The sequence below is a fragment of the Calonectris borealis genome, chromosome 5, assembly GCF_964195595.1.
Source record: "Calonectris borealis chromosome 5, bCalBor7.hap1.2, whole genome shotgun sequence".
Taxonomy (NCBI): domain Eukaryota; kingdom Metazoa; phylum Chordata; class Aves; order Procellariiformes; family Procellariidae; genus Calonectris; species Calonectris borealis.
In genome coordinates, this window is record NC_134316.1 from 4,707,997 (window position 1) to 4,721,779 (window position 13,783).

The 13,783-nt window shown below is 41.6% G+C and overlaps 1 protein-coding gene across 4 annotated transcripts; it reads left to right on the forward strand.

The window, feature by feature from the left end:
* The first annotated feature begins 570 nt into the window (after positions 1-570).
* CGRRF1 (cell growth regulator with ring finger domain 1) lies at positions 571-13,506 on the forward strand. Of its 4 annotated transcripts, none has more exons than XM_075150772.1 (7): positions 571-798; positions 5,663-5,802; positions 7,026-7,203; positions 7,396-7,543; positions 10,747-10,854; positions 12,212-12,512; positions 13,052-13,506. In XM_075150772.1, the coding sequence occupies exons 1-7, from the start codon at positions 695-697 to the stop codon at positions 13,060-13,062; spliced, it is 990 nt and encodes a 329-aa protein (XP_075006873.1). In that variant the 5' UTR covers positions 571-694; the 3' UTR covers positions 13,063-13,506. The 4 variants fall into 4 exon arrangements, with proteins under 4 accessions (XP_075006873.1, XP_075006874.1, XP_075006875.1 ...); XM_075150773.1 differs by having other exon boundaries at positions 12,212-12,385; XM_075150774.1 differs by having other exon boundaries at positions 12,212-12,402; positions 13,052-13,138.
* The last annotated feature ends 277 nt before the right edge of the window (positions 13,507-13,783 follow it).

A 13,783-nucleotide genomic window follows, 5' to 3' on the forward strand; every position in this document is an offset into this window, starting at 1 on the left:
GAAAAGAAAATGCCTTCTCGGTGATCCTGTAACAGCGAGAATTAAGAATATCATCGCTTGTGCTCACTCAAAGGGAATGAAAGTATAGACAAAGAATTTGCATCTCAGGTACAATCTCTTGCGAATTACATTAATGACTTAAATGCCGGATCTATAAGATAAAATCAGATTTTCAACAAGAGCTTCAGTAAACACCACGGAAGTGCAGGATTGCCGAGCAGCTGTTGAAGCGTCACTTAACCTGTGTACACTCTTAAACACAGCTATTTCCTCGTGCGGTGTGGTGTAGGTAGGTTGCTTATTCATTCCAGGACGCAAAACATACTTGTGTAGTGCTCCGTTTAGAAGTGGAGGTCATGGGAGGAATTTGGCAGCATCCCATCTTTACTCGAGGTCCGTTTTCCAAGTGCCAGGGTTGCCACAGTTAGGTCACGGAGGTGTTTGAAGGCGGGTTGTGCCGGATGGGCACACAGGCGTTTTTTATTACTTAAATGCTTTATGCAAATCCAGGCAGCTGGGGAACTCTCGGGCCGTCACTAGGCAACGCAGCCCCGCCCCCGGGCCCGCCCACCTCCGGGCAAGCTGAGGGCAATGGCTTCACTCAGCTGTCGCGCATGCGCCCGGCCGTAGGAGCCGGCGGGGTCTGTAGTGAGGCCTGGCTCTCCCCCGCCGTGGGGCGGCGTGGCTCGGCCCCATGGCCGCCGTTTTCCTCGTCACGCTCTACGAGTACTCGCCGCTCTTCTACATCACCGTCGTGTTTGTCTGCTTCCTCGTCACCAGCGGCCTGGTGCTGGGCTGGTGAGTGCGGCGGGGCGGCCGGCGCCGGCTGTGGGGGCAGCGTGTGGGGCCAGCACCGTCCTTGTGGGGCCGGCCCTGCCTGTGGAAGCAGGTCTGGGGCAATGGGCCTTGGCTGCGGGGGTCTAGCGGTGTAAGGAGGGTGTAGGAGGGGGATAATGGGAGCTGGTACTCCTTGAGGAATGAGTTCCGGGGGTGTGGGGTGGCCCTGGGGTGGGACAGCACCGGGGCTGGCGGTGGGGCTGGGTGTGTGGGGCCTGGCAGTGGTCGGAGAAGTGGGGTTGTGTTGAGGAAAGGAGGGTGAGGAGGGCTAGCACTGACCAGGGGAAAAGGGGCTGCTCCAGCTGAAGGGAAGGATGAAAGCTGTGGAGAAAACAGAGTGGCCAGGAGAGGACCTGACCCTGAGTGAGCGGGTGGGGGGTCAGGGAGGGCTGCTCCAAGGTAAAAGTTTGGCACTGTTGGAGATGGACATCTCAAATCTCAGTGGTAGATAAAATGAGGAAATACTGAGTAAGGTGCCTGGCGTGAGGCTGGGTAGCACCTAAATCTGCCAGGCTTTAAGGCAGAGCTGTTACTGAGGTGTGAGACTACCCAGGACCGCTGATGGGGCACCAGTCTGTTCCACCGCTGAAGCTCAGAGGAGAAGAGGGTGTTTCAGGTGAACCAAACAGGGTGCTGGGACTGGGATGGGGAGAAGCCTTAAACAGCTGACCTGCTAAAGTGTCTGGAGGGGTGATGAGTGGAAGACCCTCTCCTACTCGTGTTTGAGAGGGTTCAGCAAAGATGTCACTGTCGCCTTTTTCAGAAACAGGTCCCTGATTGTCTGTCCATAGCACTGCTCTGTTTGTTTTCTTGCCAACTCAGGAGTGTCCATAAATGTAAATACTGATACTTGCCAAGTGGAGAGCATTGATTAGCAATCACAATATTTTATGTAGGAATTGTGGGTACACAATAACTCTGGAGAGAATAAAATAGAGTTATTGCATGTCCTCCCATTGGCTTAACATTAATATCTGTAGTGCTGCGCTTCAGTGTTTTCCTTCCTTTCTCTCTCTTTGAATTACAGATGTTTTAGCTGTAGCTGTTTGTTCTCTTGACAGCTTATAAATATTCTGCCTGACTTTTCCTTTAGTGCAAAGTCTTTCCCTTGTTTACATCACTTTGTTAGCTGCCACTGGCTCAAACACATGCCATCTATTGCTTTCGGTGTGAATTAAGCTATCTTTTGATCCTTCAGATAGGCTTTGTGGAAAGTTTTTGTCCTTGTTTTGCATTGCCTCCCCTAGTGCTGGGTAGGTGGTAGTGAAGGCAAGATTGGTCTTTCTGCTGGATGAAGCTCCACCTCAGTATTTACTTGGAGAGGGAGGTGGTAGAAATCTTTTTCATAATTCTCTCTGTCCCGCTGCACACTGACAGTATTATATTGGCATCCACTTCTCTCCACTTTTCCTTTTTCGCTTCATCAGTTCTTTAAAAATATTATCTTTACAAAAAAAATGATACTGAATCGTGATTCAAATAAATCTCCTGTGTGTATATCCCAAACCAGTGATCCTTTATCAATTTAATCATTATTTATCTGCTTATAATAAATGCTTTGCAATCCCCTGCTGTAAAATGTCTGAAATAGGTGTGCAGAAGACCCTTACGTTTCCACACGTGTCCATTGATAATTTTGGGGCTACAGGGTGTGCAGAGGACTGTCCAGATGCGTTTTTATTTCAAGATCAGAGATTCTAGCTGCATCTGCACTAGATATTATTGCAGTTTATGTAAATATATACAATCTGTCTTCAAACTAGTTTGTTAAGGAACTGTTAGTCAAGTAGAAGCAGTAGCCAGGAGCTCGGCACATAGAAGTACGTGAGTGTGTGGCCAGCTGCTCAGAGATGTTTGAACTCTGCCGTACCATGGCCGTATGACCAAGAGCCTCCAAGCAACTTCAGTGTGGCTGCAGCTGCAGTTACAGTTTAAGTGCTCTTGAACTTACTCGTGAAAACAACTTGATCCTTTATTTGCTACACAGAGTACTATAAATGCATCTGGTGTCATATGAGTACATAATACTTGATATATTGCTGTAATGACATTTTGTTTCCCCCATCATTTTCGGCATCAATTGTCAGCTTGTTTTATGGATGTGTTCATGATGGTGTCAGTCAGCCTGAAAAACACCAACTGCTTAGGAATGTTAATGTTTTCATTTGCAAAATCATGCACTGATTTGATGAGCGTCTGTTTTTATGGCCAGCCCTGGATACCTGTGGCTCTGCTCAGAGAGTCCAAGTAGGTTACTGCACAATAGATGCTCTGGGCATAGGAAGGAAGTGGAATACAGTCCTGTGTGTCGTCTTTTGAGGTGGAGATGAATGCTCGTATTAGAAGGAGCTGTAGGCTCAGCACCTCTTTGAGGTCCGGACTGCTTTTTGGAGAAATTAACTCATGAACAAAACCGTTGGAAACTCCAGCCTTTTCTAAATTAGCATTCCTCTGAAGAAATTAATTTTCCCCTATACCAGCTAATGATCTGGGCTGATAGACTGTTAGATCATAAAATAAAAACTGTATCTTTATTCGTCCTTCATACACTGAATACTACCTTAAAATTTACAGAAGCACTGTACCTTATTGTTGAACAGAAAGGCCTTTCTGCCATCAGCTGCTGCTAAAACTGTACTAGAGGCTTTTTTTCTATGGCTGCTTTTCATGGTGATTATCCTGTTGCTTTCGACCAGCGAAGAAAGTTTCCAAAGAACAGCGTTTTTACTTTGGAATCAGCCAGATGGTATAAAACAGGAGGCATCTTTATGTGTGGCTGGAGAGATTAGCTCCATTGAGTTTTGGATATTGAATAAGTGAAACAGCTGCTGCACCTGGTTTCTTTGTGAGTAAGATGTTTAGCTGGTGTACTTCATTACAGCCCCAGTGAAGTCAGCGTGGCTGTTTTTACTTGCATCAGAGAGAGATTTGACCCTCCATGCGCACAAACTGAGTATGTTTGAGCGCCCTATATTGTATCATCGAAGAAATGCCAATGTTTCCATCAAAGTCTAGCAAATCAAAGGAATTTAGAGAAGGACTAATGAGTGTAGAGTATTTTCTGCCAGCTCAATCTCTTTCCTCTTTGGTGTATCTGTGACACTCAGGCACGCAAGATGTTAACTGGTAAAGGCAAATATTTGTAAGACTGCCAGGAACAGGTTGTTGCTAGTGAGAACGGCTTTGAGAATTTTTTTCTGAAGTAGTTTCCTCAACTTGAAAATCACTTTTGGCTGATGTTTTTCCCTGTTAGTCTTACAGAGGGCACCCCTCCCAACATGAATCAATAGAAAGGAGCCCAATGTCAGTAAAAGCTCTGCTTTTCTTCTTCATTTGACACGCAGGAGTTGGAAAAGATTTTAAACCCAGGAGAAAGTAGCAGCTAAGCCACAAAATTGTCTGTTTGGCTCAGAGCTGTATTGTACACGAAATTACTTTAACAATTCTCAAATTGATTACATTGAAGTTGGTATTGCCCTTTTCAGCTTGAGTTATTGATATGAGACCCATCTTACTGTAACAGCTGCTATTTCAGTATACTAAACGGAAATAATTGATGCAGGGAAGAGCCGATGCTTCGTGCCATTCAGAGTTTTCCAGCACCCAATATGCTGATGACTGCATGAACCAAAATTCAAAGCCATTAAACAGGCCATCACTTCAACAGTACAGGTGGCAGCGAGAAAAGCACAAATTCAGGAAAGTACAGCCTGAGCTAATTAATAACTGTTTTCTAAAATGCATTAACAAAAGACTCCCACAGCCTCTCCCTGTTGCCCTACTAATGAGACAGGACTGGATTAATGCAGTTAAGAAAATCTCTTCAGTCTCTGAAGCAGTCTTCTGATTGCGTATCTGGGACAGTTTCTCTAATCAGCTTTTGGTTATTGAAAGTTATTGCTATCACCTTAAGAAGTGAATTATTTTTAGCCAAGTGTAAAAGGAAGTCTGTTGTGGAGCTTGTTTTGTAGATCCTGATCATCTGTAGCGGTTCTTTTAAAAGCCCCAGGCAATGTGAAAATCTTGGGGGTTTTAATTGATGCCAGAAATCATCCCAAAATATTCTTCCTCGCTTTCTTTGATTTTTTTATTTTGATTCATAGAGCGTTTAAACTTTTAAACCTTTGCTTCGTTATCCTTTTAGGGTCAGAATATCACTTGGGCTAGTGTGCTAGTTTCGGCTGTGAAGGGGTCTTAGAGTCTCAGCTTTGATTCAGAGCCTTGACTATTTTTCACTTGGTTTCTTGCTCAAAGCAGAGGCTTTACAGCCCCTGATTTAATAGCAGCATATTATTGTAATTGAGGTTTACACGGGAAATCAGGATCTTATTCTCCCATAAAAACATCTTGCTGGCTGTAGTTACAGCTAGAAATATCTTAGGGCTGAATGATTTACTCTAAGGTCTTCCTTTTGAGCACCCAGTCCATTAAGGTTGTTCCATCTTTGCAAGCAGTGATTTTTTTTTTTGGTCCTGTGACGGGATGTGCAGAATGTCAATTGGGAGAAAGCTCTGGCTAACCAGTTACCGCTAGAGGGCATTGACCATTCTCGTTAATTTTATTCTCTTTCTGGAAACTCCTGGTTGCAGGAGTAAAGTATTCCCCCTTTATAGATTTTCTGTATCACTGTGAAGACTCCTACCTTCTGCCACAAAAAGCTGGAGTCAGATTGGCAGGCTATGTTATGCATGCATCCTAGCAGATACTCTGCAAAGCCAAGCTAGCTCTATTTGTTGTGCTGCTTGCTATTTAGAGCTGAAGAAAAATTCAAATGTGTCAACACTAACACTGAACCCACTTGTTCTTCTTGTCTCATGTCTCATAGGTTTGGGTTGGGTGTTCCTGTTATTCTGAGAAACTCGGAAGAAACAGAATCCAGCACAAGAGTTTTGAAAAAGCGGATGAGACAAGTGAAGAATCCTTTTGGGTTAGAAATCCCTCATCCTGCTACAGCTTCAGTAACAAGTCAGTGGATTTCTGATGTGCTTGATTTTGTCAGTTTGGGTTCCTGAACTTAGTACTGTGTTTTCTTGCTCTCACCCCTTTCCTTTATGAAAATTCCTCAGAAGCGTGCTTTCTCCCATCATTACAACAGAAATAATTTTTACACGGTTTATAAAAGTAAAATGTTTGGATATTTAAGTACAGTTTAATTCTTATTAATGAAACAGTTGCTGCTATGACAGATTTTGAAATAACAAAAACATTTGCGGATTACCAGCTACTGTGGGCATTTTTCTAAACTTTACAGAATTGTAGAATTCTGTCGAATTTGCTATGGAATATATGCCGCCCACTTAAATCTAAGTCGAGATCTCCAGCAGTGTTTGGAACTGCGCTACTTTTGATAAATAAATAAATAAATTAAAACCTCCCTCTCTTTCTATCTGAATTTAAATATCTATTTGGATCAGAGCTCAAGTAGTTCCTAACATCCTTGAAATCACCCACATAGGAAGTGAAATTCATGCCCTTCTGCATCATTGGGGAGTAGTAAGCAAAGCTGAGCATCTTCCACCAAGACAGATGTGGAGCCTTCCTATGAATAAGAAAAGGGCTGCAGCAGTTTTACCCCTTCCTCAACATAACACCCCCCCCCCCAACAAGTTAGTCTTCAGGTAACTTGGATTTTTCAGGAGGTTTGAGCACTTGAATTTGGTGGGACTTTTCAAGAGCTCTGCTCCTGTTTGTGCAGTAAGTGTTTAGAAGTTAATGGGTGGGTGCTTGATTTTAGAAAAGAAATGGAGTGCATAGATCCTCTTTTTATCCTCCCTCTGTGTGATCAAGAGGGCTTTATTCTTGGAGACCAGAGAGGGTGTTGTAGGCCAGTGATCCAATTAATACCATTATCTAGAGAGGGAATGGACTTTGGGCTAGGGGTTGTGCTCTTGGGTCTGCCAGTGAGTGTGTAAAATGTTACCAGAAGTTAAAATTTACCCTTCATAAAATGCATATGCTACTTTTGTTAGCTTAATCAGCCCTTTTATCTCCTCACACCCACTTCCTCATCTCCATGGACTTTAATAAGCACTAAACCTAGTCTAAATTCCTAGAAGATGATTATAATGATAAAAATCTGGGCTACTGAAGTTGTTTTCTGCCTGTTGTCCTTTAAGAACCTACACTTAGCAGTTCCAGAATTCCTTCACATTGGTGAGTTAATGAAATCCTTATCTTCTTCCTATAAGAGGGTATAACGCTGACACCTGATTGTCTGGAAGACTGTATTCTTACATGCTACTGGGGCTGCAGTGTTCAAAAACTCCACGAAGCATTGCAGAAACATGTCTACTGCTTCAGAATAAAGACTCCTCAGGCATTAGAGGATGCTCTGTACAGCGAATACCTCTATCGACAGCAGTACTTGTATCCTTTTTTAAATTGTTTTGACAAAATAAGCTAATTTGTTGGCACAGGGAGTGTTGAGACTTGTGAACACTTGGCAGTTCTTGGCACAATATATTTCTGAACAAATATGATGAAAAATATTCTTTATGCAAACGTCACATTTGCCTACAATTGCAGTGATGCTGATTGTTTTCCTTGACACATATAAAGCATTAAAAAAAATGACAAGGAAGAAAAATATTGTCAGTTACCAGAAGATGCTCAAGTTGTCGATTTTGGCCCAGTGCCTAGATCTCGCTATCCGTTGATAGCATTGTTGACGTTAGCTGATGAAGAAGACAGAGAAATATATGATATTGTAAGTAACATAAGAATATATTTTAGGGTCACTGTATTTAAGGTTTGAATGTTTCAGGAGACAGGCTTGAATAAAACGGCTTCCTTTCCCTGTCCCCGAGAATTTGGTCCCTAACTTTATCACTGATGACTCCAGGGGAGCATGGTAGGAAAGCAAGGATAATTGTTATATTATGAAAATTATGTATGCCCATTCAAAAGATGCTTATGATTTTCACAAAGCTCATATCTGCAAAGGTCTCTGTAGTAAGCCCTGTGGTCAGATGAACTAGGGTTGTGGTAGGTTAGTAAGCTATTACTCTGATTTTTCTGATCACATAAACCTGTGGTGGAGTTCTTGCCCTGATACGGTCTTTTGCATTGCTGTTGACAAGATAGGAGGATTTTTTTCTTAGTGTCTGGCACGGATATTTGAGCTGATTGCTGACTTGACTGTTACGAACATAGGCCCAAGTCTATGTAATGCAGTGCATTATGTCTCACAGTAGCCAGCTCCAGGTCATTTACAGGAAGGTGTGAAGGTCTTGCGGTAGACTGATACAAGATACTCAGCTCCCCAGAAGGTCTCCTCCTAATCTCTTACAGTTAAAGCAGCTTCGGCCTTGTCACATGCAGTTCAATATCCCTTCTAAACTCTAAATTGACTGATTCTTTTTGGAACGATTTGGGACACACTTCTATCGCCCATCTTCTCACTTCGTTGATAATCTGATAGCACTAACTGCTTGAACGATAATACAAATGAACTCAGAAGTGAACTGCCTAAATCCACTGAACGCTTTTCCGTACATTCATTTGGAAATTGTTTGTGATCACACCAGTGCCTAAGAAATCTGTTCCTGGTGCAAGCGATGCCTGTCCTTGGCTTCTTGTCACTTGACATTAGGACTGCCTTCCTCCCTCCTGTCCCCACTTGAGATTTCGTCCCCCACCCCCCCCAGCTACTTCCCAGGTTAGTACATCTATATATGTTTAGAGCTCAGATTAGTTTAATATAAAGAGACTGTAAATTTCATATTTGAATGTGTTTGACATTAGCATGGACATGAATTTGTAACACCTCACTTTTATTCCTTAACATAGAAGAAAGGGATGGAGGGAGAGTGGGGGAGGTATTTTTCCTCTGGCTTTGGAGAAAAGGAACACAACTAGAATCTGTTAATATGGTCAAAGGAGTAACTCCACCTGAACTCCTTGCCAGAGAAATGTCAGAATTTACTCTGTTGTTGTTGAAACAAACTTGTAAAATATAAATATAGTGTGGAAAGGGATCTTTGCCACTGTGGCCTGTATGGTATTACCGCTTTATTCTCACATCAGTGCATCAAGCTCCATCTTGAATTATTTTTTTGTGTCTGTGTGTGCGTCCGTCGCTACGGATGGTGTTCCAGTATCTTTTTTCCGGGGAGTCTAATTTTCATCCCGACTGTATTTGTCGCCAGATCATACCTATTTGGGTTTGTGCCATAATTTTCCTCTAGCTCCAGAAAATTAGCATGACCGTATAAAAAAGTCACAGAAATTATTTGAAGACTGGCAGGGCTAAAGTGGAAGAAGGCTTAGATCTCAGGCCTGGGTATAAAACAGGAGATGGAGAAGTAACTTGATTATGGTGTACAAGTATTTACAAAGAGAGAAAATACCTCAAGGGCAGGTGGTTCTATAATCAAACAGCATAGCATTTCTACTAGATCGTAGTATCACTGTATATGTTTCTATACTACAGGACAGTATAACAGAGGAGACAATAGCTTGAAGATTGAGATGCTTGCGTTAGGAGCTGGTCCCACTCACGGTTAAAAAGTTGCCTAGGTGTCTGAACAAACTACGAATTGAGGACATGCATTGTCATTGAGAAAGCACTTACGTTATGGTGGGATGACGTAATACAAATACACTGAGAACCATTAACTTTTAAACTCATTATCAAAACAAAAAATCTGTCATTTTAATGGAGATTTAATGGCTTTCAGGTTCCAAAACAAAGCTAATAGTGGTGTGGGGTTTTTTGTTTGGTGTTTTTGGTTTTGAGGCATTGTGATTTAGAAAAAAAGATCTTATAGCTAAAGAATAGTAAATTCAGTTAGTATAAATACATATGTATAGGTACGTATATATTTAAACTCTGCATGTAATTAGCCATGTGTGGATTTTGAAGTGCAAGTCTGATCTGCCTTTAAAAATTTTTTTTAAACAAAACAGCTTTCTTCTATATTTCATTTCTCTTTTGACAGCGTCTGGAAATTACAATAATATTGAATTTCACTTTCTTTTTTTCCTGCTTTTTAGAGGCTATTACGTAATTTGGGCAGGGTGAGGGGTATTAGGCACAGCATGCAAGCTTAGAGTGCTTTTATTTTCAGAAAAATGACTCTAAAGTCAGCACATGAGGTCCTTTCATAGTCCTTTCCAGTGAAATTTGTCTTTTGCCTGCTCAGTTTACAAGCCAATCAGCGACACATCTAAATGCTTTTTGGAGTCTAAAAAACTGCAGTCTGTGTGTTTGTGAGGGAAGTGGGAAAAAGTAGAGAAGGCTTTGCCTTTTCTATATTCCCCTGTAATTCTGCACTCGGACTTCAGCTGCCAGCATCATTTCTTGTGTTGAAGACAGCCCGGGACGCGGCTGCAGAAGCTGTACGGGACTTAAGTGCCTGCGCTCGCTTGGGGCTCGGTTTCTGTAGGAAACTCCTTGCAGTTTGTCAACTTCTCTCCCATCTGGGAGGAGCTCATCATGAGTTAGCGGAGTGGGAAGAGGAGTGTAGGAGCTGCTACTTCTGGTTGAAATCGTTATGCAGGTAGCCTCTCCGAGGCACATCCGTGACTGTGTAAGCAAGCCCTACCTCCGCTGCATAAGCACTTACCTTCAGGAGGAAGTGCATGTGCTTAGGTCTTTTCAGTTTGGGGCCTGATTCCATCAGGTGAGAGCAGGTCTCCGCTGTAAACCGGCCATAGAAAGGCTCCATGGAGAACCAGGGCAGAAAGCTGAAGCACCACAAAGTACTATCTTGTGCCACATCCTGGTTTTACCTTGTCCAGCATATTTTTTTGATCTGTGCTTGAAGTCAGCGTTGTTGAAGTCCTGATTGTCTAAGGAAATAAGCAGGTCAGAGGTTGTAATAAAGTATGCAATCTTTCAAGCAGGCTGTTCTGTGTGAATCATATAACAAAAAGGAAAGTTATTAAACATAGCTTTCTTTTTGGTAGATTTCAATGGTGGCTGTAATTCACATTCCTGACGAGAGCTACAGACTTTCCTGCAGAATATTATATCAGTATCTACTTCTAGCTCAAGGCCAATACCATGATCTGAAGGTAAGCCACATACTGAATCTTGTTTCATTTGGGTGACAGTGTTAAGTTTAGTTTGTATAGGCTTTCAGGAGCCTAAATTAGTATAAGACTTTTATTGTCATGCAAAGAACTGGATAATAGTTAAAATTATTTTATCAGTTAAGTTGTTCCAGCCAAAGTTACTGTACAGAAGTATTTTTTATGAAAATATTCAAGATTTCCTGGAGAAATTACCTGATTCTAGTCTAGAGGCCTAGGTCCTGTCCACTTATTAAAGCGGTAGTAAGACATTAACTAGCTGTTGAATGCTTCCTCTCTGCAGAACATTTGTTAGTCTCTCAAACCAGCACTTTTTCCTATACTGCCTTTCAATTCGGAAAGCCTCAGAAGAAACTTTTTTTTTAAATTTCTTTTTACCGCAATACATGCACAAAGGTTAGAAATCTGCTTAGCACATACCATTATAAGTTAAACCAATGTTCTCATTATTCCGTTCCAGTTTCCCTTATTTATGCATGTTGTGGGACCATCTTTGTCCTGTGTCTGTCAGGCAGTTGATGATGTGATTCTGTCCTATATTATTGTGATAATAAAAATAATAATATATGATATGGATAAGCTAGAAATTGGGGCACATTAATTCTATTGACTCAGTTAACATTCATTCAGAAATAGATTTGTCCAAAGAAATGTTTGTCCTGGACATTTTTTGCTGACATAGTTGATCCAGGTAAACTTTCCCCTTGACCCTCTCAAGCTTTCTTTTCATGTATGGTTACCATTATAAAAACACCACTTAAACTGAACAGAAATAACTGTGCAGCTGCGTTTTGTGTAGTTATGTAGTGTGCTCTCTATGGGCATCTTTGGCTGCGTGGTAGTTTACTGGCTTTATCAAGAGGTCATGCCCAGAAGAATTTGTGCTTCACATAAAATAAGACAAAAAGGAGTATGGGACTATAATATGAGCAAGAGCGGAATGGGTTGAGTGAAGTAGATTTGACTTGGTGGATATATTTTTGGTAGGAATGGGTAGAAGCATCCCTCTAGGCATAGCGAATGATAGACCAGAAACTTGAGCTGCTCAAAACCTGGGCAGTTCTGTTAAAGTTCATGCGTGTACATTGATTTGATTCAGCTAAGATTTGATGTCTTATTCTTAGCATTTTCCCAGTGTTCTATGTAATTTTATGCTTCTGAAATATATTTAACTGAAGACCAGGCAACTGTTGGACTCACGCAAAGAGTGAGTCTGGGACTGTTTGGCCCAGTGGAAACCAGTGGGTCTGACCCAGTGGAACTTGCATCGCATGTGTGTGTTCAGGTATCGGGGGAGAGTTTGTTGACTTCTAAATGTTTGTATATATGTGTATTTTAGCAACTCTTCATGTCTGCAAATAGTACTGCACCATCTTCAAGTGATACGTCCCCTGGCGAGAGAAGCACCGACAGAAGCTTGCTAGAAAAGGCCGGACTGGCTGAAGATGAACCAGAACTGCATGAAGAAAACAGTAAAGACTGCGTTGTTTGCCAAAATGGCACAGTGAACTGGGTACTCCTACCCTGCAGGCACGCGTGCTTGTGTGATGGCTGCGTTAAGTATTTTCAGCAGTGTCCAATGTGTAGGCAGTTTGTTCAAGAATCTTTTCCACTTTGCAGTAAAAAGGAGCAAGATGAAGGTGAATTGACCCATATCTTGCAAGATGTTCTTCCTGGAAGAGCTTTTTAATGGGGAAAAAAATAGAAGAACTCGGTTGTATGCACCAAGATTAAATGTAGAAAACAAGCTCTTTATGGGAGGATATGTAGCATTAACTTGTATGGTTTTGTTTTTTATTGTTAGGTAATTTTCAGCTTTCTTATTTTTCTTCGCTCCATATGCTCGCAGTAACACTACACTTATCCATGCAATGTGGACAGAAGTAGTGCGTAGGAAATCTTTGAAGGATGTGATTTTATTTATAACTTCTTACTAGTTTTTCATGGAGTACTATTGGAGGCTATTTTGATTACTAAATTTAGTATAGCTACTAAAAAAAGAATAAAACCTGCAAGTGAAGTTGCACACAGCTCATTCTATATTTATTGTATTTAAAATACTAGAGCAATATATCATTTTAACTCGGTATAATTTAGAAACATAGCACTTTACCGAATGTATCAAATGAAGGAAAGTAAATATTCTTCATTGTTAAACCCGTGTATATTTATTTTGTAGATGAAGGCTGAACTGTGGCAGAAGCTGGGAGTTGAAGGCATTCAGGATACTGTTTCTGGCTGGTTTGAAAGATTTGTGTGTGTGTGCATGCACATGTGTGTGTGTGAGGGCCCTTAGCCAAAGCCCATTGGAATGAGTGGAAAGATTTTTGTTGATTATTGTTAGCTTGAACTAAACGTTGCTGACACTTTCAAGCCTGAGCTGCTGCTATGTCATCTTGAGACACAGACTTTCAGTCTTGTTAGCAGTGGCTGTAAGAACTTGTTCTCCATGCAAATGTTATTTAATTACTCCACAGAGTGGTTAGTTGGGCAGTTTTGTGGTGCTATTCTTATACGAGTAGCCTGCTTTGGGGAATTTCCAACTCTTTTTACTTGCATTGTCAGCTTGGATGCAAAGTTAACCATTTACCTTTTATCAATAGTCCCAGGGAATTTACTTACTCTAATAAAGAAGCTAAAGAATAGCAGAAAATTACTTCTTTTTCCCTCCAATGGTGTATTGTCAAAAGCAATAAAAATGGCTGTTGAGAAGAGAAATTGTTGGTTTGCTTCTTGAGAGAGAGCTGAATTCTCCTAAAGACAGACGGGCTGGGTTTCACATCTGCTCATATAAAACAAAAACACAAACGCTCGTTAGAACCTGTAGAAAATGGGGAGTAGCTGCTTTCTGTCCTCCCTCTTGTTCCCTTGCAGCTTTGCCCCACATCCGATTCCAGGACAGCTGCTCAGT

Coding starts and splice junctions, on each gene's coding strand:
- CGRRF1 (XM_075150771.1), top strand. CDS start 695: ATGGCCGCCGTTTTCCTCGTCACGCTCTACGAGTACTCGCCGCTCTTC. Junction 7,204..7,395: donor CTCTATCGACAGCAGTACTT/GTATCCTTTTTT, acceptor ACACATATAAAG/CATTAAAAAAAATGACAAGG. Junction 10,855..12,211: donor GCCAATACCATGATCTGAAG/GTAAGCCACATA, acceptor TGTGTATTTTAG/CAACTCTTCATGTCTGCAAA.